The following is a 23141-nucleotide window of genomic DNA, read 5'->3' as shown; positions in this document are numbered from 1 at the left end:
CATGTTTTCCTCATACCCCTTCTAAAGAGACCAGCTCAGGGTCACAGAGGAAGTCTGATTCAGAGCTAAGACCAGAACTTGAGAGCTCTTCACATTCCTTTGCGCAGACCTCTAAAACAACAATAAATCTTGACTGAATATTTGTGATGATCAGTGCTCAGACTCTGATCTTAGCTGCTTATGTTCTACAGCAAACTCACATCATCTCTTTTCTACTAAAATTAGGTTTCTGAACAGGAGATGGATGAAGCAATCGCGTGCACCACTCATCGAGAGAGCAAGGATGCCTATCCCCCTCATGTCACAGGTAGCAACATGTTCTTTTTCTATGTTGTGTCAATCTGTCCATTATTTTTCATACACGGCAACATTTACTGGAGTGCTATTGGGATCTTTGCAGTCATAAATATTTAAAACTCCTATTGAGAAACGTTCCACTCTTTCCACAGTACTATGTTAATTAAAAAACGTTATGTATTTCAGTCATAGCTGCCACACAGCCCGCATCCTTAGCACTGTGTATCTGTTTTAGATATCTCTGAGGCACCAATCACCGTAACGTCAGAGTGTGAGGAGGTTACTACTCCATCCTGATCTAATGATCAGGACAGAGCATTGCATTCTGGGATTGGGAGGCTGCCCAAGTCACACCTCCATGTTCAAGAAAAGAGCAGCTACAGCCTAGTTCATTTTTAACAAATTAGATATGGCCATCAGGTTGCTAGCAAATTTTCAACGTGGCCCCTCAGTTGGGATGTCCCATCTGTGTTTGAACATGGCATTAGCCATTTCTAAAATCCTACAGATGAAAGTGAACTTGTAGGAAAACGTGGAACTCTAATTACATTATTCCTTAATAGAAGACGAAGAGAACATTCCCCTTTCTGCTTCAAATTGGAAGAATTACTAACTAGCTGGTTTTCAGACAAAAATGTTAGTTTTTTTTTTAATCAAGCTTATTTACACCAAAATGGTTTTCTACGAACAGAGATACAGCCATTTTGGAGCAGACCTTTCCCAGTGACCTCCACCCTCCCTCTCCTAGTGTATGGCTGGAAGCAGGAGGGACGGTATCATGCTTTAATGTGGCTTGTGTAGTCACGGCACAGCGCTGGGAGAGAGTACTCTCCCAGTGCTCTAAAAAACCCACCTCCACAAGGGGCGGTAGCTCCCAGCACTCTAAAAAACTCACCTCCATGAGGGGCGCAGCTCCCAGCACTGGGGCACTGTCTACACTGGTGCTTGTTGGCACTGAAAGTTGCTGCGCTCCGGGAGGTGGTTTTTTACACCCCTGAGTGAGCAAGTTGCAGCACCGTACAGTGCCAGTGTAGACAAGCCCTAAGTAACTAAGTAGCAGCTTATCTGGGGGATGGAGAGATATATCAGAGACTTGTTAAGTAAAATAAAACTTGTTTTTAAAGGGACTCAGATAATATGGTGATGAGCAGTGTATAAATATCTAGACAGACCAGTGCTCTGCTTGCTTGGGTACGTATTCTGTAGCTTTAATTTTTGGTCTCTAATTGAATCATGTTTAACAGGGATTCTTCAGAAAAGTCCATCCCCTAGTGTGAAAGCCAAACAAGGAGAGGCCTCATCGCCCCTGAGCTGGACAATGAAACGATTCCTGGAGCCAGCAAGTCGGGTAAACAAATTAAAATACAACACAAAGAGATGACTTTTTAGGATAAGCTTTTACCAAAGAATCGGATTGCTCAGAACAAAAGATCTACGCTTCTTCCATGTCACACCTGTGTCATGCTAAGGGGTTCCATTAGTTAAGCCATATTCTTGGGACACAGGCACTGTCAGCAATAGAAAACTCTCCTTTAGGTCTACTCTGCAGGCAGCTTCTAGAAGCGACCTGTAGTGGGGCTGGCCTGGAAGGCTGTCCCCTGAATGGGACCACAGTAGTCACTTATCAGAATCCCACTTGTCATGTGCTGTGGTTTAATTTCAGTCTTGTAAAAAGTGAGCTCTGCTCAATGGTGTATTCATATTGGCACTGGGATGGTGAGTAGGTCGTGGTCCTCGGAACATGGAATCTGCTAATACAGAAACCATTTACTCAGTTATTTATGTTGTAATAGTGGTGGAAATTTTTTTTTCTGGAAAGGCCAAGTAGGAAATACAGTCAGTCCCAGAGAAGGAGTACAAGTACCTGTAGTCTTTCAATAAGGGAGGGACTTAAAGGGAATCATAAAGGTGAATGGTTTAACGCCTGATTGCTGTGCTGCATACCCACCTCTACAAATTGAGGGTGTCTGAAAATCAGGTTACTTTTGGTGATGAAATATGGTTTCAGGTGCCTAACTTCATAGAATCGTAGAATATCAGGGTTGGAAGGGACCTCAGGAGGTCATCTAGTCCAACCCCCTGCTCAAAAGCAGGACCCATCCCCAATTAAATCATCCCAGCCAAGGCTTTGTCAAGCCTGACCTTAAAAACTTCTAAGGAAGGAGATTCCACCACCTCCCTAGGCAACGCATTCCAGTGTTTCACCACCCTCCTAGTGAAAAAGTTTTTCCTAATATCCAACCTAAACCTCCCCCACTGCAACTTGAGACCATTACTCCTTGTCCTCTCCTCTTCCACCACTGAGAATAGTCTAGAACCATCCTCTCTGGAACTACCTCTCAGGTAGTTGAAAGCAGCTATCAAATCCCCCCTCATTCTTCTCTTCTGCAGACTAAACAATCCCAGTTCCCTCAGCCTCTCCTCATAAGTCATGTGTTCCAGACCCCTAATCATTTTTGTTGCCCTTCGCTGGACTCTCTCCAATTTATCCATATCCTTCTTGTAGTGTGGGGACCAAAACTGGACACAGTACTCCAGATGAGGCCTCACCAATGTCGAATAGAGGGGGACGATCACGTCCCTCGATCTGCTGGCAGTGCCCCTACTTATACATCCCAAAATGCCATTGGCCTTCTTGGCAACAAGGGCACACTGCTGACTCATATCCAGCTTCTCGTTCACTGTCACCCCTCGGTCCTTTTCCGCAGAACTGCTGCCTAGCCATTCGGTCCCTAGTCTGTAGCTGTGCATTGGGTTCTTCCGTCCTAAGTGCAGGACCCTGCACTTATCCTTATTGAACCTCATCAGATTTCTTTTGGCCCAATCCTCCAATTTGTCTAGGTCCCTCTGTATCCTATCCCTGCCCTCCAATGTATCTACCACTCCTCCCAGTTTAGTATCATCCGCAAATTTGTTGAGAGTGCAATCCACACCATCCTCCAGATCATTTATGAAGATATTGAACAAAACCGGCCCCAGGACCGACCCCTGGGGCACTCCACTTGACACCGGCTGCCAACTAGACATGGAGCCATTGATCACTACCCGTTGAGCCCGACAATCTAGCCAACTTTCTACCCACCTTATAGTGCATTCATCCAGCCCATACTTCCTTAACTTGCTGACAAGAATACTGTGGGAGACCGTGTCAAAAGCTTTGCTAAAGTCAAGATACAATACATCCACTGCTTTCCCTTCATCCACAGAACCAGTAATCTCATCGTAGAAGGCGATTAGATTAGTCAGGCATGACCTTCCCTTGGTGAATCCATGCTGACTGTTCCTGATCACTTTCCTCTCATGTAAGTGCTTCAGGATTGATTCTTTGAGGACCTGCTCCATGATTTTTCTGGGGACTGAAGTGAGGCTCACTGGCCTGTAGTTCCCAGGATCCTCCTCCTTCCCTTTTTTAAAGATTGGCACTACATTAGCCTTTTTCCAGTCATCCGGGACTTACCCCGTTTGCCACGAGTTTTCAAAGATAATGGCCAATGGCTCTGCAATCACAGCCGCCAGTTCCTTTAGCACTCTCGGATGCAACTCGTCCGGCCCCATGGACTTGTGCACGTCCAGCTTTTCTAAATAGTCCCTAACCACCTCTTTCTCCACAGAGGGCTGGCCATCTATTCCCCATGTTGTGATGCCCAGCGCAGCAGTCTGGGAGCTGACCTTGTTCGTGAAGACAGAGGCAAAAAAAAGCATTGAGTACATTAGCTTTTTCCACATCCTCTGTCACTAGGTTGCCTCCCTCATTCATTAACTTCAGCCACCTAAGGCCTGGTCTACACTGTGTGTGTGTGTGGGGGGCAGGAATCTATCTAAGTTATGCATCTTCAGCTACGTGAATAACGTAGTTGAAGTCGACGTACTTAGATCTACTCACGACAGTGTCTTCACTGCGGTGAGTCAACAGCTGGGTGCTCCCCCGTCGACTCCATCTGCGTCTCTCGCACTGGTGGAGTACCGGAGTTGATGGGAGAGCACTCGGTGGTCGATTTATCGTGTCTAGACTAGATGCAATAAATTGACCCCCACTGGATCAATCGCTGCCCATCAATCCTGCAGGTAATGTAGACAAACCCTAAGTTTGAAAATGTTAGCCTTAATCTCACTGTGGCTCAGTGCCCCTGTTTGTAGAATTGGGATGTTAACCTTTACTGTAGTTACCAATGTGTTATGAGGCTGAAGTTAGTGATGTTTAGATAGTATACACAGTGGGTGCTATTAACATAAATGACCACCAGTCACCAGTTTTATTTACTTATTTTCCTTTCAGCAGGGATCTGTCAGTTCTGAAACAGAGCTTTCCCAGTACTTCTCACAAGATGGGCCAAGTCAGGTGTCATTTTCTGACACACAAGTAACGGTCTCCAGTGATGAAGAGCAGCTCCGTCAAAAAAGTGGAAACAGCTCTTTGGATGACAACTCTCTTCCTCCCAGCAATCTAAGTAAGCCACAGATATTGAAAGAAATGGCAAGATATATGTGGGGTAGTCATTGCATGTGTTGGGTCAGGAATGCCACATTTTGGGTAGAAATGTCAGCTAGTCCAGTGCGAGCCAACAGGTTGTAATATGATGCTTCAGAAAATGAAAGAAGGAATCTAAATACAATGTGCATAGTGTGTGACTGGATTGCAACTCTGACTAGTTGACTAGAGAATAAATTTATATTATTGGTTTGGCTGACCAAATCTAAGTTATCATTGCAAGTTAATCAAGCCACTCGTGATTATCTGATTGATTACATTTAAATCAGACCAGTCTTAAATATCTCAGATACATGAAACTTTGTCTTTACACCAGAATATATGGTGCTCCCATAATATATTTTGCACATGTTGTGAGATATTTCTCCTTTCTATGGTCTACCTGGAACAGTCTTGTTTCTCTTCTATATTGAGTCTCCATCTCAATTCAAGAATCACATAGGCAAGGAAGAGCAGATATATTTCTATACTTCTCAGATAGTCTCTGCCTTTGCCAGTATTTATCTCTGAAATTTCATTATTTAATTCAACAAAGCAATTTTGGATATGGTTTGTGTGAAAGAGACTACACAAAATAAGCTTGTATTATATTATATCCGTATGAGTATATATTATATATTTAGTTTTTGACAAGAAGGATATGACTAGGAAGTCTTAGATCACCCAGCCTTTAGAATGAAACAGATTGTGTGCTTGTGTTTTGCCTGAGTGTCTTTTTCTCTCTCTCACTGTGAATCGATTAGGTCAACTCTGTACCTACATTAAAGCAGAATTACAGGGATTTTCCACTGTTTGAACTTAAAAAATAAATGTGTGTGTGCTCCCTTTTCTTCTTGTGGGCACAGTCCTGGTTCAGAAGCAGAATGAGAATAAAACCAGATGTGTAATGAACAGGAAGCACCCATAAATCACAAGACCATCTTTCATTTCTAGTGCTTTTGTACCGTAGGTATGTTTTAAAGTGGAGGACATGGAAAAACAGCTCAGGCTTTCTACGCAGACACAGCGAAAATCCTCTGTTGCAAACAAGCGTGTCTCTTTTAAAGTGGCTGCAGTAGAATGCTCAGCATAAAACTAGTCCAATAAGCGCAATTAAAAATGTAATAAATTCTTTTCTAGCTGCTAAAGAAGCAGGAACAACCAAAGTGGACAGTCTTGCTTCACCAACCAGTGGAAAGTCACCTGGTCTTTTCAACAAGCATGTGGAATCTGCCCGACAGGGGAGCCTTAATGGTAGTCCCAAGTCTGTCCGCAGCCCACTGCTGAGGCAGAGAAGAGTTGTCTTCTATGATGGCAGTGTTAGCGACGAGGATGATTTTGTCAAGCAAGAAGAGGTCCACTTCCAAAGGAACCTGGGGGACAAGAACCAGAAAAATGCCAAGGAAGACTCTGGCATGGTCATCACAACCTCTTTCATTGAAGTTGATGATGAAGGCCAGGATGGTGAATTGTCTCGACACCCTGGCAGTAAGGCAGCTACCCCTGTGTTCAGCAACTCCTCGGTGACTGAGGAGAGTGCCCTAGAGCAAATGGTGGATTTGTCCTTCTTTCAAATCAAAGCACTTGATTACTCAGGTATGCCTGAGATTTATCCTACTAATCTGGGAGTGAAGGAGCTCCGAGAGGCACAGCTTGAATCTATGAGATCCCCTAAACTGGAGCACAAAGCCGTTACAAGAGTAAAAAGCATGATGAGCACTGAGTGCCGCAATCTCCCAAGGCAGAAGATGGAAGAGCACGGTTCCTGTCATAAGCCTGTTGCCAGGACACTTCCACACAGCAAAAAGACTGAAGGACCCGACATCCCCAAGCAGAGCAATGCTGAAACAGTTAATCTGCTGCGGAATGAAGATGAATCATTTGGCCTGGATTTGGAGATCCAGGCCACTCCCGTAAGAGTTGTGATAACAGGTTTACGATCAGGCGGAGCAGCTGAAAGGGTAACATTTTAAAAATATGAGTCACTTTGTGGATGTTTACTCATGGGTTTCTCTTTCTGGAGATTAATATTTGATAAGTGAGCTTTTATACAAGCACGCAAATGAGAGATTTACCTCCACTGGAAAAAAAAGTCTTATTCCTTATCTTTCTAATATGCCATTAAACTACGTGTTTTAGAGACAGTCATGCCCCCATCTGATTTAAGCTTGAAATAGTCAACCAGCAAAAACATACCAAAATGAAATAATCCATATTAGTAATTATTGTTTTAGGGCTCACTACAATTTTTCTACTTTGCCAGAAACAAAAGAAGGTTTATGTAAGGAAGAGAAGTGATTTAGAAACATAAAGTATTAATGATAAAATGTACATTGCTTATTAATAGGCAAGAATTATATTGCAATTTAGGGTGTAACCATTCTCTCCTGTTATTTTTTAATTTATTTTATTATCTACTCTGCACTCTGTCTGTGCTTGTTACAGTGGGGATAATTGCTTGGCATGTATACAGAATGCTGACCTTAGGCAAATTGTTCAACAGTACAAAGAATTTTTGTGTGAACAAAGTGTGACGTGGTATTCTTCGCTGATTTAGTGAATCTTTACTGTTGTGAGGGAGTATGGCATAGTGGTTTGAACAGGGGTCTGAGAGTCATGATCCTTGGGTCCCTATTCCTATCTTAACCACTGATTCATTGTGTAACCTTGGGAAATATTTTTATCCTATGCCTCAAAAGCCTGATACCTGCTCCTTTTTAAGGCAGTGAAAAGATTCAAATTGGTTTAATGGGAGTTGAGTAGGGTCCCAAGTTCCTGGTCAAATGCTAGGAGGTGATAACTAGGAGGCAGCACTGCTTTGGGAGATCCTAGAGAAACTATGGTTCATTCAGCCAGAATACCTCTCTAGAGGAAAGGCTTCAGAGTAGCAGCCGTATTAGTCTGTATCAGCAAAAAGAATGAGGAGTACTTGTGGCACCTTAGAGACTAACAAATTTGTTTGAGCATACGCTTTCATGGGCTAAACCTCACTTCATCGGATGCATGCAGTGGAAAATACAGAAGGAAGATATATATATATATACACAGAGAACATGAAAAAATGGGTGTTGCCATACCCACTATAACGAGAGTGATCAGTTAAGGTGAGCTATTATCAGCAGGAGAAAAAAAAACCTTTTGTAGTGATAATCAGGATGGCCCATTTCCAACAGTTGACAAGAAGGTGTGAATAACAGTAGGGGGAAAAATAAGCATAGGGAAATAATAGTTTATTATTAAATAATAATAATTAATAAATGGACACAAATCAGACGTCAAGAATTATAACATTCAAAAACCAGTCGGAGAACACTTCAATCTCTCTGGTCACTCGATTACAGACCTAAAAGTGGCAATTCTTCAATAAAAAAACTTCAAAAACAGACTCCAACAAGAAATTGCTGAATTGGAATTAACAAATTTATTTGAGAATAAGCTTTCATGGGCTACAGCCCACTTCATCAGATGCATAAAATGGAACATCTAGTAAGAAGGTATATATACATACAGAGAACATGAAAAGGTGGAAGTTGCCATACCAACTCTAAGAGGCTAATTAATTAAGATGAGCTATTATCAGCAGGAGAAAAAAAACTTTTGTAGTGATAATCAAGATGGCCCATTTCAGACAGTTGACAAGAAGGTGTGAGGATACTTAACATGGAGAAATAGATTCAATTGTGTAATGACCCAGCCACTGCCAGTCTCTATTCAAGCCCAAGTTAATGGTATCTAGTTTGCAAATTAATTCTAGTTCAGCAGTTTCTTGTTGGAGTCTGTTCTTGAAGCTTTTCTGTTGCAAAATTGCCACCTTCAAGTCTGTTATTGAGTGACCAGAGAGGTTGAAGTGTTCTCCCACTGGTTTTAGAATGTTATGATTCCTGATGTCAGATTTGTGTCCATTTATTCTTTTGCGTAGAGACTGTCAGGTTTGGCCAATGTACATGGCAGAGGGGCATTGCTGGCACATGATGGCATATATCACATTGGTAGATATGCAGGTGAACGAGCCTCTGATGGCGTGGCTGATGCGGTTAGGTCCTTTGATGGTGTCACTTGAATAGATATGTGGACAGAGTTGGCATCAGGCTTTGTTGCAAGGATAGGCTCCTGTCTGAAATGGGCCATCTTGATTATCACTACAAAAGTTTTTTTTCTCCTGCTGATAATAGCTCACCTTAACTGATCACTCTCGTTATAGTGGGTATGGCAACACCCATTTTTTCATGTTCTCTGTGTATATATATATCTTTCTACTGTATTTTCCACTGCATGCATCCGATGACGTGAGGTTTAGCCCACGAAAGCGTATGCTCAAATAAATTTGTTAGTCTCTAAGGTGCCACAAGTACTCCTCGTTCTCTAGAGGAAAGTGACCATGGCCTCTTCCTCATACCAGCCTCTGTGGGAGCCAAGCAACACCTCCAATATCTTCACTGAGAGATACGTGGTCTCTGTGCAGAGTCACAAAGACTGGGAGGTTCCTTCTGTCATCAGATCCCCCGCTTGGTAAACACAAAGAGTGAGCGACATTCTGTTCCTCACTTTACTTGTCTGTAAACTAAATATATCCAGTGTTCTGCCTTCTGTAACCACTATAAACTGGGAGCATTGCTTGTAAAACATTTATTCTTGTACTGTAAGCTATGCCCTCTGCTTCTGTGATAGAGCCTCTCAGGTATTTACATTCATTTATCTCTGTAACCATATTAGGGATCTATGGGAAAGCTGACAGTAGGAGATGAGATTTTATCCATCAACAGTACCCCAGTCAGTGGAATGACATCCCAGGAAATCTGTCTGTTCATACAGAATCTCCCCAGGTCTGTAACACTAGAGGTGCAAAAGGCAGTATCAGGTGAGAGCATTTTTTTACTCTTATACTGTTGGTTTGGAATACGTAAGTGGGAAAAGCTTGATCAGGTGTTTTGCTGACCTTGCAACTGAGATAATTCAGAAAAAGTGGTGTGTGTGAGTGTGTATTGATGTTGATGATAAAGTATTTCATTACGGAGACAGATTTTCAGTCATTTATAACAAGTCATCATGAAGTGCTGTTTCGTCATCCTGACCTGAAGGTTTAAAGCTCACATTTTAAATAATAGCTCCAGAATATTTGACAAAAAGTATCAAAATATTTAATGCTTTTAACCATCTAATGCAGAGTCAAGTTAACCCATCAGGGAATTTAATTATGGAAGTATTAGGGTCAAGCATGACAATCAAATTTGCAGTCAATGTCTTGTTGATAAATGACAAGTTAATTTGACTATGCATATGATACATAATTGTGTATAATAATTTAAATACTCTGATCCTTTTAGTTGAATCTGTCTCTTAAAATGTGAAGTTTAAGTTGTATTTTGGGATCAGATAGTAAAATAATGAAATCCAGGCTCTTTCTTGGTAAATCAGAAAGTTCTACTGCTCAGAAAGAAAGTGTAAAAACAGACGTGTAATGCTTGAATCTTGTTGAAATGGCTATTTGCATTTTTGTTGTAAAGAGTTGTTTCTAGTTTAGGTGGAAATGTTGATACCTAGTTCTTCCCACTAAGAAGATTTATGCTTATCCTGCAGTATGTTTGTATCTACAGTTTTTAAAAGAATAATGTACTGTGGCAAACAGTGTCTGAAAAAAAACGGTACATGTTGCACGTTCAGGAGCAGCACGACATTTTGTTCTGTCTTAGCTGAAATACACTCTTATTTGTTCAACTGTTAATACTTAGAGGTCTAACTAGTTTCCAAATGAGTGATGCTTAGACACCATTTGTTTTTTAAGGGCTTTCTGGCAGGCCAGGAAGTCCCATTCCTAAATCCCTAGGTTAGCCCAAGCATTGAAGAGGCTTGTGGTAGCAGGGATATGGGCAGGTTGGCGCTTTTCCCAACAGCATGCTTCCCTTTCATAGATTCATAGACATTTAGGTCAGAAGGGACCATTATGATCATGTAGTCTGACCTCCTGCATAACGCAGGCCACAGAATTTCACCCACCCACTCCTGCAAAAAACCTCTCACCCATGTCTGAGCTATTGAAGTCCTCAAATCGTGGTTTAAAGACTTCAAGGAGCAGAGAATCCTCCAGCAAGTGACCCGTGCCCCATGCTACAGAGGAAGGCGAAAAACCTCCAGGGCCTTTTCCCATCTGCCCTGGAGGAAAATTCCTTCCCGACCCCAAATATGGTGATCAGCTAAACCCTGAGCATATGGGCAAGATTCACCAGCCAGATACTACAGAAAATTCTTTCCTGGGTAACTCAGATCCCACCCCATCTAATATACCATCACAGGGCATTGGGCCTATTTACCATGAATATTTAATTACCAAAACCATATTATCCCATCATACCATCTCCTCCATAAACTTATCGAGTTTAATCTTAAAGCCAGATAGATCTTTTGCCCCCACTGCTTCCCTTGGAAGGCTATTCCAAAACTTCACTCCTCTGATGGTTAGAAACCTTCGTCTAATTTCAAGTCTAAACTTCCTGGTAGCCAGTTTATATCCATTTGTTCTTATGTCAATATTGGTACTGAGCTTAAATAATTCCTCTCCGTCTCCGGTATTTATCCCTCTGATATATTTATAGAGAGCAATCAAATCTCCCCTCAACCTTCTTTTAGTTAGGCGAAACAAGCCAAGCTCCTTGAGTCTCCTTTCATAAGACAAGTTTTCCATTCCTCAGATCATCCTAGTAGCCCTTCTCTGTACGTGTTCCAGTTTCAGAGTAACAGCCGTGTTAGTCTGTATTCGCAAAAAGAAAAGGAGTACTTGTGGCACCTTAGAGACTAACCAATTTATTTGAGCATAAGCTTTTGTGAGCTACAGCTCACTTCATCGGATGCATACTGTGGAAAAAGTAGAAGATCTTTTTATACACACAAAGCATGAAAAAATGGGTATTTACCACTACAAAAGGTTTTCTCTCCCCCCACCCCACTCTCCTGCTGGTAATAGCTTATCTAAAGTGATCACTCTCCTTACAATGTGTTTGGAGAGTGATCACTTTAGATAAGCTATTACCAGCAGGAGAGTGGGGTGGGGGGAGGTATTTTTTCATGCTTTGTGTGTATAAAAAGATCTTCTACACTTTCTACAGTTTGCATCCGATGAAGAGAGCTGTAGCTCACGAAAGCTTATGCTCAGATAAATTGGTTAGTCTCTAAGGTGCCACAAGTACTCCTTTTCTTTCTGTTCCAGTTTGAATTCATCCTTCTTAAACATGGGAGACCAGAACTGCACACAGTATTCCAGGTGAGGTCTCACCAGTACCTTGTATAATGGTACTAAAACCTCCTTATCCCTACTGGAAATACCTCTCCTAATGCATCCCAAGACCGCATTAGCTTTTTTCACGGCCATATCACATTGACAGCTCATAGTCATCCTGTGATCAACCAATACTCCAAGGTCCTTCTCCTCCTCCGTTACTTCTAATTGATGCGTCCCCAGCTTATAACTAAAATTCTTGTTGTTAATCCCTAAATGCATGACCTTACACTTCTCACTATTAAATTTCATCCTATTACTATTACTCCAGTTTACAAGGTCATCCAGATCCTCCTGTAGGATATCCCTGTCGTTCTCTAAATTGGCAATACCTCCCAGCTTTGTATCATCCGCAAACTTTATTAGCACACTCTCACTTTTTGTGCCGAGGTCAGTAATAAAAAGATTAAATAAGATTGGTCCCAAAACCGATCCTTGAGGAACTCCACTGGTAGCCTCCCTCCAGCCTGACAGTTCACCTTTCAGTGGGACCCATTGTAGTTTCCCCTTTAATCAATTCCTTATCCACCTTTCAATTTTCCTATTGATCCCCATCTTTTCCAATTTAACTAATAATTCCCCATGTGGCACTGTATCAAACGCCTTACTGAAATCTAGGTAAATTAGATCCACTGCGTTTCCTTTGTCTAAAAAATCTGTTACTTTCTCAAAGAAGGAGATCAGGTTGGTTTGGCACGATCTACCTTTTGTAAAAACATGTTGTATTTTGTCCCATTTACCATTGACTTCAATGTCCTTAACTACCTTCTCCTTCAAAATTTTTTCCAAGACCTTGCATACTACAGATGTCAAACTAACAAGCCTGTAGTTACCCGGATCACTTTTTTTCCCTTTCTTAAAAATAGGAACTGTTAGCAATTCTCCAGTCAGATGGTACAACCTCTGAGTTTACAGATTCATTACAAATTCTTGCTAATGGGCTTGCAATTTTGGGTGCCAATTCCTTTAATATTCTTGGATGAAGATTATCTGGGCCCCCCGCTTTAGTCCCATTAAGCTGTTTGAGTTTCGCTTCTACCTCAGATATGGTAATATCTACCTCCATATCCTCATTCCCATTTGTCATGCTACCTTTATCCCTAAGATCCTCTTTAGTCTTAAAGACTGAGGCAAAGTATTTGTTTAGATATTGGGCCATGCCTAGATTATCCTTGACCTCCACTCCATCCTCAGTGTTTAGCGGTCTCACTTCTTCTTTCTTTGTTTTCTTCTTATTTATATGGCTATAGAACCTTTTACTATTGGTTTTAATTCCCTTTGCAAGGTCCAACTCTACTTGACTTTTAGCCTGTCTCACTTTATCCCGACATGTTCTGACCTCAATAAGGTAGCTTTCCTTGCTGATCCCTCCCTTCTTCACTCCCTATATGCTTTCTGCTTTTTCTTAATCAGCTCTCTGAGATGCTTGGTCATCCAGCTTGGTCTACAACTCCTGCCTATGAGTTTTTTCCCCTTTCTTGGGATGCAGGCTTCCGATAGCTTCTGCAGCTTTGATTTAAAATAATCCCAGGCCTCCTCTACTTTTAGATTCATAAATTCTTCAGTCCAATCCACTTCCCTAACTAATTTCCTTAATTTTTGAAAGTCAGCCCTTTTGAAATCAAAAACCCTAGTTGCAGATTTATTTTTGTTAATCCTTCCGTTCAGTTTTAACTGAATTAGCTCATGATCACTTGAGCCAAGATTATCCCCTACAACCATTTCTTCTATGAGGTCCTCACTACTCACCAAAACCAAATCTAAAATGGCCTTTCTCCTTCCCTCCCTCCTTCCTCCAGTGTTTCCTCCATTTTGCCAGAAACTCTTCCCAATCGTTGTATATGTACTTCTTACACAACCCACCTCCTTGCTGTCATCTGTGATGTAACTGAGCAAACTGGGAGAGGTGGGTGAGTGGGAATGTGCATATGAATAAGTGGATGGAGTTGTGGGCAGTCAATAAATTGCCTGCAATTGGGCTGAATGTTCATGAGATGAAAGAGAAGATCTAAGACCACAATCCCGTAAACACCAATGCCCCCATAACCTTACTCACGTGTAAAATTTAGCATATGCACAAGTGCTCGCGGGACCAAAGCCAAAGCATTTATACAATTTCTCATCACTGCAGTACCTAAGCACCTCTGATTAATGCACTAGTCTTCAGGTATTCAGTGCAATTTTTTTCAGTCTGGTACTGTGTATTCCTCCTCTTTGTTCTAGGGTTAATGGGAATGAACACAGCCAGGCCCAACTGGCTATGTACTTACACTTTGAAATTTAAACAGGATACTAACCATCAAAGTTAAGAATGAAACAAACCATAATTACTCACTAAAAATAAGTCCCCTCTACCCCCGCATATATTATTCTGATCCAGCTGGAATGCGATTATTTCTGGAAATATGAGAGTCATTACAGGAGAAAAGAACGGCAGAGCTATAGGGAAACATAGCGAGAATATATGTGTATCTATTTTTGTAGTAAGAACGCAATATTTTGCGTGTAACATTTCATTAACATAACTAATGAGAGTTAAGTGTTTTATTTGTCTTTTTTTTTCTTTTTATCTTGATACAGCTGTGGACAGACTTACAAACCTCCTCATGTCTTCAGGGACAGATGGTTCAGATCAGGCTGACCCCTGCAGCATCCTTGTAGCTGAAGAAGAAACCAGTTCTGGGAGATGTGAAGAAAAGACTTTGCAAAACGAAAATCCAGAGAATGTCACAAAGAGAACAATGCTGCCACCTGATGCCAAGACCGAAGAGGTGCAAGCAGGTTTCTCGGAGGTCAGCTGTGCCAAGGACTGTGCTGTGAGCCCAGTCACTGATATTGATGACTTCATCAGCAAATTGAATTCTTCAGAGGATAGAACTTCGCAGTCTCTACTGACAGTAGCAAGCCCCAGAGATGAGTACACTGCTGAGTGCAGTTGTGAGACAGAGGAAGGTTGTTCTACTAATTCTGAGCCAGATATAACGAAGAAGGAGCTATCTGAAAAAACTGTGAATTATGCAGCTAATGCACAGGGGATTTTGGGGTTATCAGTACTGGATTCCATTAATACAGGCAAACTTTTCACTGTGAATAAAAGCTGCTTAAATAACTATTCTAGGAATTTTAGCAGTTTAAGTGTAGATGATTTGCCTGCAGCAGACTCTGTGGAAGATACAAGAAATGAACCATTTCCAAAATCAATGTATGGTGCTGTGGAGGATTCTCCTTCAGACACAGAATCTCTCAGCGAAGCCCCGGATTCTACTGGTGACAGTTTGCTCTTGCCATCCGCTGATGGTAAATCCTCTGAAACCTGCAATGTTACAGAGTCAGATGAGGAGCAAATTGAAATTTGCTGCATGACTAATGAGCCACGTCAGCCGATTCAGGAGAATCAGCAGCTCACGTCTGCTAGAAGCCTATTTCATCATTCCCCACCATCCTCTCACACTGCAAAAGTTTTACAAACAGAGAGCGGTGCGGTATATAGTTCACTGGATACAAACAATGACAAAGCTCCATTTATACTAGAAGATCAATGTAATTCAATTCTACACACCCCACAGCATTTAAATACTGTTCCAGCCACTCCCTTACATTCTTTCCCTTCAGTTTCTCTACCAGATAAAGAGACCCTCAGCCCTCCATTGGGTGTTCATCCAGTTTGCTCCTTCCATAACAACGGTGCCTTAAGTACAGAAGACAGAATGGGCTTGGAGAACAATGAAAAATCTGTGAAACCGTGCGAGTCTTCCAAAGATAATATGGCTTTGCAAAGCAAAAATATGAGTTTCTGCACTACTGAGAAGGTGAATGGCTTGGAAAGCAATTTGCTGGACAAAGAACAACATGATAAAAAACAAGTATCCAATTTTGAAAGTGAACTGGTGGCTAATGAGTGCAATCACAAGGTTAGTTATCATTCTGCTTTGACAAAGAAGGAAACAAACAGTTTGGCTAATTTGAATAAAACTGATAGTAATCGGATAGACTCTTTATCACAAAGATCAACACTCACGTCCAGGTCACCCACTCCTACTAAATCAAAAGATCTAAGTAAGGCTGGTACGACCCAGGACTTGTCAGGGAAAAACGAAAAAGTTAATGGTGGGCCATTGGGAAGAAGTTCTAATGCAAAAATCCAAAGTTCCAGCACAATCTACAGCAAGGGAGTTACAGTACAGCACAGCCCAACCTCACAGAAAAAATCGCATCATGAAATTAAGGCAATGGCCCAAAGGACTATTGTGGAAACACTTTTAAATAGTCAGAGAGCCAAAACAGTACCAAAGCTAAAGGGCCTTACTATCAAAAGTAAAACGAAGGCAAATTCAGAAGCTCCGAGCTTTAATCCTGCAAAAGCCAGTGGGACTGATCAGAGAAGAACTTCCGTTTCTCCACAGTTATCACCCAAGCTTCTAGGAAAGAAAGTCTCTGTGTCCCGTAACCTACCTACAAACGTGGAACGTGGCAAGAGCACACCACCAGTCTCTAAGACTCTTAAATCCGAGCAAGAAAATAAACCATCTCTAGCTGTGCTTGAAGAAACATCACCACCTCCGTTGAATGGCAGCAGCAGCTCAGTGGAAAACAATGAAAAGCAATCAAGGGGCAATAGTGAGCTAAGTGTTGCTGGGGAAATGGAGCAACAGAGAGAAGGTGAAAAACAAAAAGAAAGGCCGGCTTCAGTGCAGCAGCATGTGTGTAATGAGAAGGGAGTTAAGATGCATGTTGGTGATTTCAAAGCTAGGGAAGATCCGACCAAAGTAACTACCTCTCCTAAGCAGACGCTGAAAGGTGAGTATGTGAAAAAGAGAGCTGAAAACCATGGCGCAGGCATAAACCTGATAAACAGCAGTTACAGTGAAGATGATATTCAGCAATTAGGTCCTCAAAACCTAGAAGTCTGTAACAATCACTCCTCCTCACTGAGTTCTCCACCAATTCAGCAGGAGCAGCCAGAAGGCCAGGAAATCCAACGCACATTCATTGAGGTGAGGTTATCCTCCTCCTGTTCCTCCCTAGCACCATCTTCAGAGCACCTGCTGCTGGAAAAGGCAGAAGCTACCAATACAAAGGTCAGCCAGTTAACTGAGGAGATAGGGGATGGCCAGTATTTCACTCAAGTAGATACCGTTGGGGATGGAAATCGACACAGTGCATCCAAAACCGTGACGAGGACTTACTCAATGCCAGCCCAGTTGTCGAGTCATTTGAGAAAGGACAGTAATGTTATAGATGTTTCAGCACACCCCATGCAAGGTGTTCAGAACAATGTTTCAGGGATGCTAAAAATTGTCCATCTCAGGGTGCTGAATGGCCAGGGCACCCAGGATGGAAAAGAGCAAATACACACTCCCCAAAGTGTCCAGAAACCAAGCCTGGAGCAACTCTCTTTAGCTAATGAAAATAGCTGCCCTGCCACAGATAAACTAAAAACTTTCAAGAGAAATTATTATTATTATGAACTGAACTGGCCACAAGAATCTACCTCATCTTTCTCTGTGAAACAGAGGATCAAATCTTTTGAGAATCTGGCAAATTTCGATAGACCAGTTGTTAAAGCTATAGACATACATTCAACCTCCATGAGTTCTAAACCATACGTTGGTAGACGATCATCTAGTGGGATATCCTCCATAAGCACTACCAGCACAAATGATGCAGTGCAGACATTGAGGCGAAGTTTGAGTTCATGTAGCGACAGTCAAAGTCCAACATATCCTCAGAAATCGCAAACAAATGTAATCTTAGCACATGTGCAGCAGAATTCAGCAGACAGCAGCAAAGACGACATTCATTTAAAGAAAAGCAAGGGAGAAGACACTTCAGGAGATCTGCATGTCTCATCGCCCACCACACCTCACATCCGAAGAAGCAGGGGTTACGGCAGGCATTCACTGTCCCGCATGAAGCTCCGAGAGCTCAGAGCATTGAGCATGCCAGATCTTGACAAGTTGTGCAATGAGGACTTCTCAGTGGAACCCGAGGCCACCCATTTCAAAACAGAACTGGAAATTACACCCAGGAAATCACTCGGCCTGCCTGTTGAAAATGTTTCAAATCTGAATGCATCATCTGCCCTCTCCAACCTTGCAAAAATGAATCGGCTATGTTCTAAAGGGAGTAGTCCTTCGAATAGTGGCTTGGGGACTCCTGGGTCAGCATCTGACGATGATGTGCCACATGACAGCTCCCCAGATAGGAAGCCATCAGAAAAAAGCTGGTCAATCAGGTTAGTTTAATGTTCTGTGGTTATTGATTGAAAAAACATTTCCTGAAATATTGTTCTTGTCATTTCTGCAGTCTTTTCTCTGGCAAAACTTCCAGTTATGTAGGACCTAATTGCAAGCCCACTGAAGTTAATTATATTTCAATGGAATGGCTTTAGATCAAGCCCTCACTCCTCTATCAGTTGGACACAGTGTTTCTCAAGCTTTAAGTATTGTATATTATGGCTGTTTGGTGAGAAACATGGCAGAGGTGGCTGCATTTCAGTCGTGGCTGAAATGCCCTGTATAAAACGGGCTGGATCCCATGCGGTGCTGAGCGCCTTTTGCAAATTCCTGAGCACCCTCAACATTCACTTAGGTCAAGGCACTGAAATGAAGCTACTGGGATTTTAGGGTGTTGAGCAGTTTAGAAGAGATTCCACATTTCCCTTCTCTCTAGCCCTCCTTCACTTTCTTTCCTTTAACACTCTCTCTCTCTCTCTCTCTTTTTTTTTTAAGGTAATCTAAAGTGAGATAACTGTTGTTCCTTGCCCACCTTAGATGGGAGCCTGTCATTGTAGTTCGCTTTTCCTAAAATGGCAATTACTGAGCTCACTGACACTCTAATAGCAATATTTTTAAAAATAATCTCCCTTTGTTTTATCCTGTTGGTGGTTCAGATCTTTAAGAAAGATATAGGGCTTCATTTCCAGGCCCATTTAAATTTGGCCTCCCTTTTTGCACCACAGTATACAGCCTTTCGACACTTGATTCGTGTGTGCAATCAGAGGTGTAAATTGCCTAAAGTGAAGATGCATGTAATGGAGGACATCTGAAAAATGTTTTTCACCATTTAAAGAAATAAAAGTAACAAAAGTGGTGAAATAAAGCTCAGGTAATTGATGCTAATGTGAAATGTACTGTACTTAGTACTGAAACATATCCCTTCATTCTGACAGAAATACAGTGCAGCATTTTACATTTATGTGTATATTATTTTTAGCTTGGACCAGCTATTAGTCTCAACCCTGGACCAGCAGAAATTGCAATCTGTTTTATCATCAGTAAAGGCAAAATGTGATATCATCACTGTGCTCCAAGAAGTCAAAGAACAGGCAGAGGTAAGAAATGGAAGATCAAAACTTAAAATCACTAGCCACATTTTAGGTTTCAGAGTAACAGCCGTGTTAGTCTGTATTCGCAAAAAGAAAAGGAGTACTTGTGGCACCTTAGAGACTAACCAATTTATTTGAGCATAAGCTTTCGTGAGCTACAGCTCACTTCATCGGATGCATCCTGTGGAAAGTACAGAAGATCTTATTATATACATACAATATAATAACAACATAAGATAATAAGATCTTCTACACTTTCCACAGGATGCATCCGATGAAGTGAGCTGTAGCTCACGAAAGCTTAGGCTCAAATAAATTGGTTAGTCTCTAAGGTGCCACAAGTCCTCCTTTTCTTTTAGCCACATTTTAGTTATCTATGTAAGTAAGTTCTTTTTTAATACAGGTTAAGATCCATTCCAGACAGGTTTAGAAGACATCCAGTAGCCCCATTTTCAGTGATAACCTATCACCATTGATGGCACCACTGCTTGCCCCTAATTTTGTAGCTTAGAATGTCTGCCATAAACTCATGTGGTTCATTTGAAGGACTTTTTAAAAGTTATTTTGATGGCAGGTATAACTGGCTTACTCCTCTAATGTGAAAGCAATTGTGATCCACAGTGAAATGGTCTATTCTGCAAATCTGTTGGTGGAGCATGTCTCTGTGTCAGGCACTACCAGAGCTTAGAAAGTCTTTGAGCTAGCAAGTAGCTGCAGGCCAGCTTTAACACCGTTAACCCCATCTGGCTCAAACCAAGTTCTCAGCCAAACATGAAATGCCAATCTTCGCACTTACTGTAAGCTTCCTGTTTTTTATTATCATTAAAGGCGATGAAAACAGAATAATCTTGGTTTAAATGTGTACTGGCAGCTTGGCAGCAACATGAAGCATGGCTGCTTGGGACACCCAATGTTGCAAGAGGCTCCTGGCTCCTCTCTCTTACCCCTCTGGTCCACAGAGGCCAGGCACTGTACTAAGGCAACCTTCAGTGGCCAGGTTCCTAAAAGCCTCCCAAGTGAAATTGTTGCCAATTTAGCCTGCATGCACATGTGCGAGTGTGTGAGTATTCACATGGTAACCACAACACTTGAGGAATTGAGTGTAAGTGACATCTGGTGCATATCACCAGCTAGTGAGGTAGATTTGGAAAGTTTCTGAACTTTATTTGTGAAGGTCACAGTTTCAAATATGAGATGGGATGGGGAGAACCAGGACCTCCTAGAGTGACTTGATTTTATCTTTCCCAGGACAGCCTAGTTAAAACTTTTGAGTCCCCAGAGCTGGGTGAGCCCAGGTGGGTATGGCAGCTTTTCCAGAAATACTAGAACTGGATTTTATTCGTGGCCAAAAATAATTTAAATGCACTTTCAAGTATTTTACATGGAATCTTAGAGAGATTATTTATTCATGCCCGTTTTTAAAATCAGAGTACTCAAATATTTATAAAACTGAATGCTTTTTGGAAGGACTCTATGTCTGCATAGTTTCTCATATCACACTTAAGGCCAGTATGGCACATAGGCTGGAAAACTTTAGTCACGTACTGAATTGAAGCCTACAATAGAGGAGTTCTTCAGAATTATACAAGCACTGAAATATGATGTGGGCGTCTTTGTCTGATTCAGACTGGAAGCTCCTCTGGGCAGAGATTGTGTCTTCCTTTATGTCTGTGCAGTGCTGAATTTCCTGCTAGCGTTCAAAAACAATGAGGGCAATTAACTATTCAGAGAATTTACCAAGAGTTGTGGTGGATTCTCCATCACTGGCAATTTTGAAATTAAGTTCGGATTTTTTTTAAGAAAAATACTCTAGTTCAAAGGGAATTATTAGAGGGAAGTTCTCTGGCCAGTGGTATGCAGGAGGTCAGACTTGGATGATCATAGGGCTCCCTTTGGGGCTTTGAATCTCTGAATAAATATTAGGAAAATAAAGAAAAAAGAGAACATTGAAAGATAATTGTTGTGCAGATCGGGTTTTTTTTGTTTTTGTTTATTATTGTTAAACTAGTGCTAGGTTTTAAAGGGCTGGCCTTGTGGTTAAGGGACAGAACTGAGATCAGAGCTCCTTCCCGCCGTGCCACTGATTTCCTCTGTGACGTTGGGCAAGTTACTTAGTGCCCAGTCTGTTGAGATGAAGACTTTGGGAAGATGAGTATGCACAGCAGCTCACAGGATCAGGAACCTGAGCACTTCATGCCTCAGTTTCCTCATCTGTAATATAGGGCTAGTAATAATTACTGGCCCCACTGGGTGGTTGTGCGCTTAGATTAATGGATTCCTGTGAAGCACAACTGGATTATCAGATGGAAGGTATTACAGTATGCCATGTCCTTATGGGGCGTAGCTGTGCAAAGCAAGAATGAGATAATGTTCAGATTGTGTATGTGCCTAGACTGGGATGTTTAGTCCTAGGAAACCAGGAAAAGCTGAGGTGATATCAGAATAGCAGGTGGGGGAAACAGTAGGTGCATTCCAGGCAGAGCTGCATGACAGAATATGAAGTAGAAGTAGGGTGTTAATGTGCAGCCACATACTTACTATGTACACAGGATAGCTGGATACCGTTACCATGCAATACCGTTACCTGGCTGGGATGATTTAACTGGGAATTGGTCCTGCTTTGAGCAGGGGGTTGGACTAGATGACCTTCTGGGGTCCCTTCCAACCCTGATATTCTATGATTCTATGATTCTATGATTCAATCTGCTGCATTTAGCACACTGTGCTAAGGACCCTCCTGGATTTTAGTGTTGAACTCATTTATAATTATTGTATTCTTTCGTTTTCTCATCCAGTGACAGAAGGCTGCTCTGACTTACAGCCCCATAGGGCTTTTCTGGCAGCCAGGGGTTACCGGGCCGTGGGATGTTTGGTCACATCTGCTTTCTTCTGGGGAACACCTCTACACGGGGTGCTCAGTGAGGGGTGGGGACAACAGCTTTGTGCACGGGTCTTTCCAGCTCCAATGCATCACAGAATCATAGAACTGGAAGGGACTTCGAGAAGTCATCTAGTTCAGTCCCCTGCACTCAAGGCAGGACTAAGTATTATTTAGACCATCACAGGAGATGTTTTCTTTCCTCTCTCACCCCCAGCGAATTCCTCCCTCAATAACCTGATGCATCACTGTGGATGCAGTCTCTAATTTGCTGCGACCCCCCAGGAATTCGCCGTTTCCCTTTCCCCACCCTGCAACACCTTAGCAGTCTACCTCGGGTCGCTCCCAATCCACCCTGGCCAGCTCTTAGACTGGCCCAGCACTCCCCAGAGCTGCCCTTCACACAAGGGAATCCTCCAAAGGCCACTGAATTGCCACAGAACACCCATAGTGTGGCCAAGAATCAGGCCCATTATATTTACAGTACAACCCTTAATAGTGTTCGCTTCCCCCATGCCTTTTAGACTGGGGCTTTAATTTAAAAGACAACCCTCTGAGTTAAACACATTTTCAGTCCAGTGAACTAAATATGTCATTTAATGGTAAATAGATTAAACTGTGTCAGGGCCTCGATTCTAATGAGATGCCATTAATTTAAGCATTGGCAGTTCCTGGAAATGCTAAGAGCTGGACACGATCCAAGGCCAGATGCTGCTTTACAGTGTCAGCGCCTGATGATTTGCAGCAGGTCCAGTTAATATCTTGTTACTGCCACCAGACTATTGTTTATTGTCTTATTTATACTGGAAAATGTCTATACAGGCTGTTCATAACAGTATTCCTTTCACCCTAATAACTGATGAATGCAAGACACCCAACTTGATAGTCTCATCCAGCGTAG

General features: G+C 42.0%; 1 protein-coding gene across 12 annotated transcripts in view; it reads left to right on the top strand.

The window, feature by feature from the left end:
* Positions 1-23141, top strand: part of PDZD2 (PDZ domain containing 2) — a 334633-nt gene that overhangs the window by 294069 nt on the left and 17423 nt on the right. For 10 of the 12 annotated variants that reach the window (XM_073343663.1, XM_073343664.1, XM_073343667.1 and 7 more), the window contains 7 exons: positions 226-307; positions 1542-1645; positions 4574-4745; positions 5906-6726; positions 9479-9623; positions 14616-18270; positions 19251-19368. In XM_073343663.1, coding sequence (XP_073199764.1) covers positions 226-307; positions 1542-1645; positions 4574-4745; positions 5906-6726; positions 9479-9623; positions 14616-18270; positions 19251-19368 — 5097 coding nt within the window. Of the gene's footprint in view, positions 1-225; positions 308-1541; positions 1646-4573; positions 4746-5905; positions 6727-9478; positions 9624-14615; positions 18271-18996; positions 19213-19250; positions 19369-23141 lie in introns of those variants that run through there. The other 2 variants (XM_073343665.1, XM_073343671.1) reach the window with 2 other exon arrangements.

This window comes from Lepidochelys kempii, chromosome 5, assembly GCF_965140265.1.
Source record: "Lepidochelys kempii isolate rLepKem1 chromosome 5, rLepKem1.hap2, whole genome shotgun sequence".
Taxonomy (NCBI): Eukaryota; Metazoa; Chordata; order Testudines; family Cheloniidae; genus Lepidochelys; species Lepidochelys kempii.
This window is presented reverse-complemented; position numbering and strand designations above follow the sequence as displayed.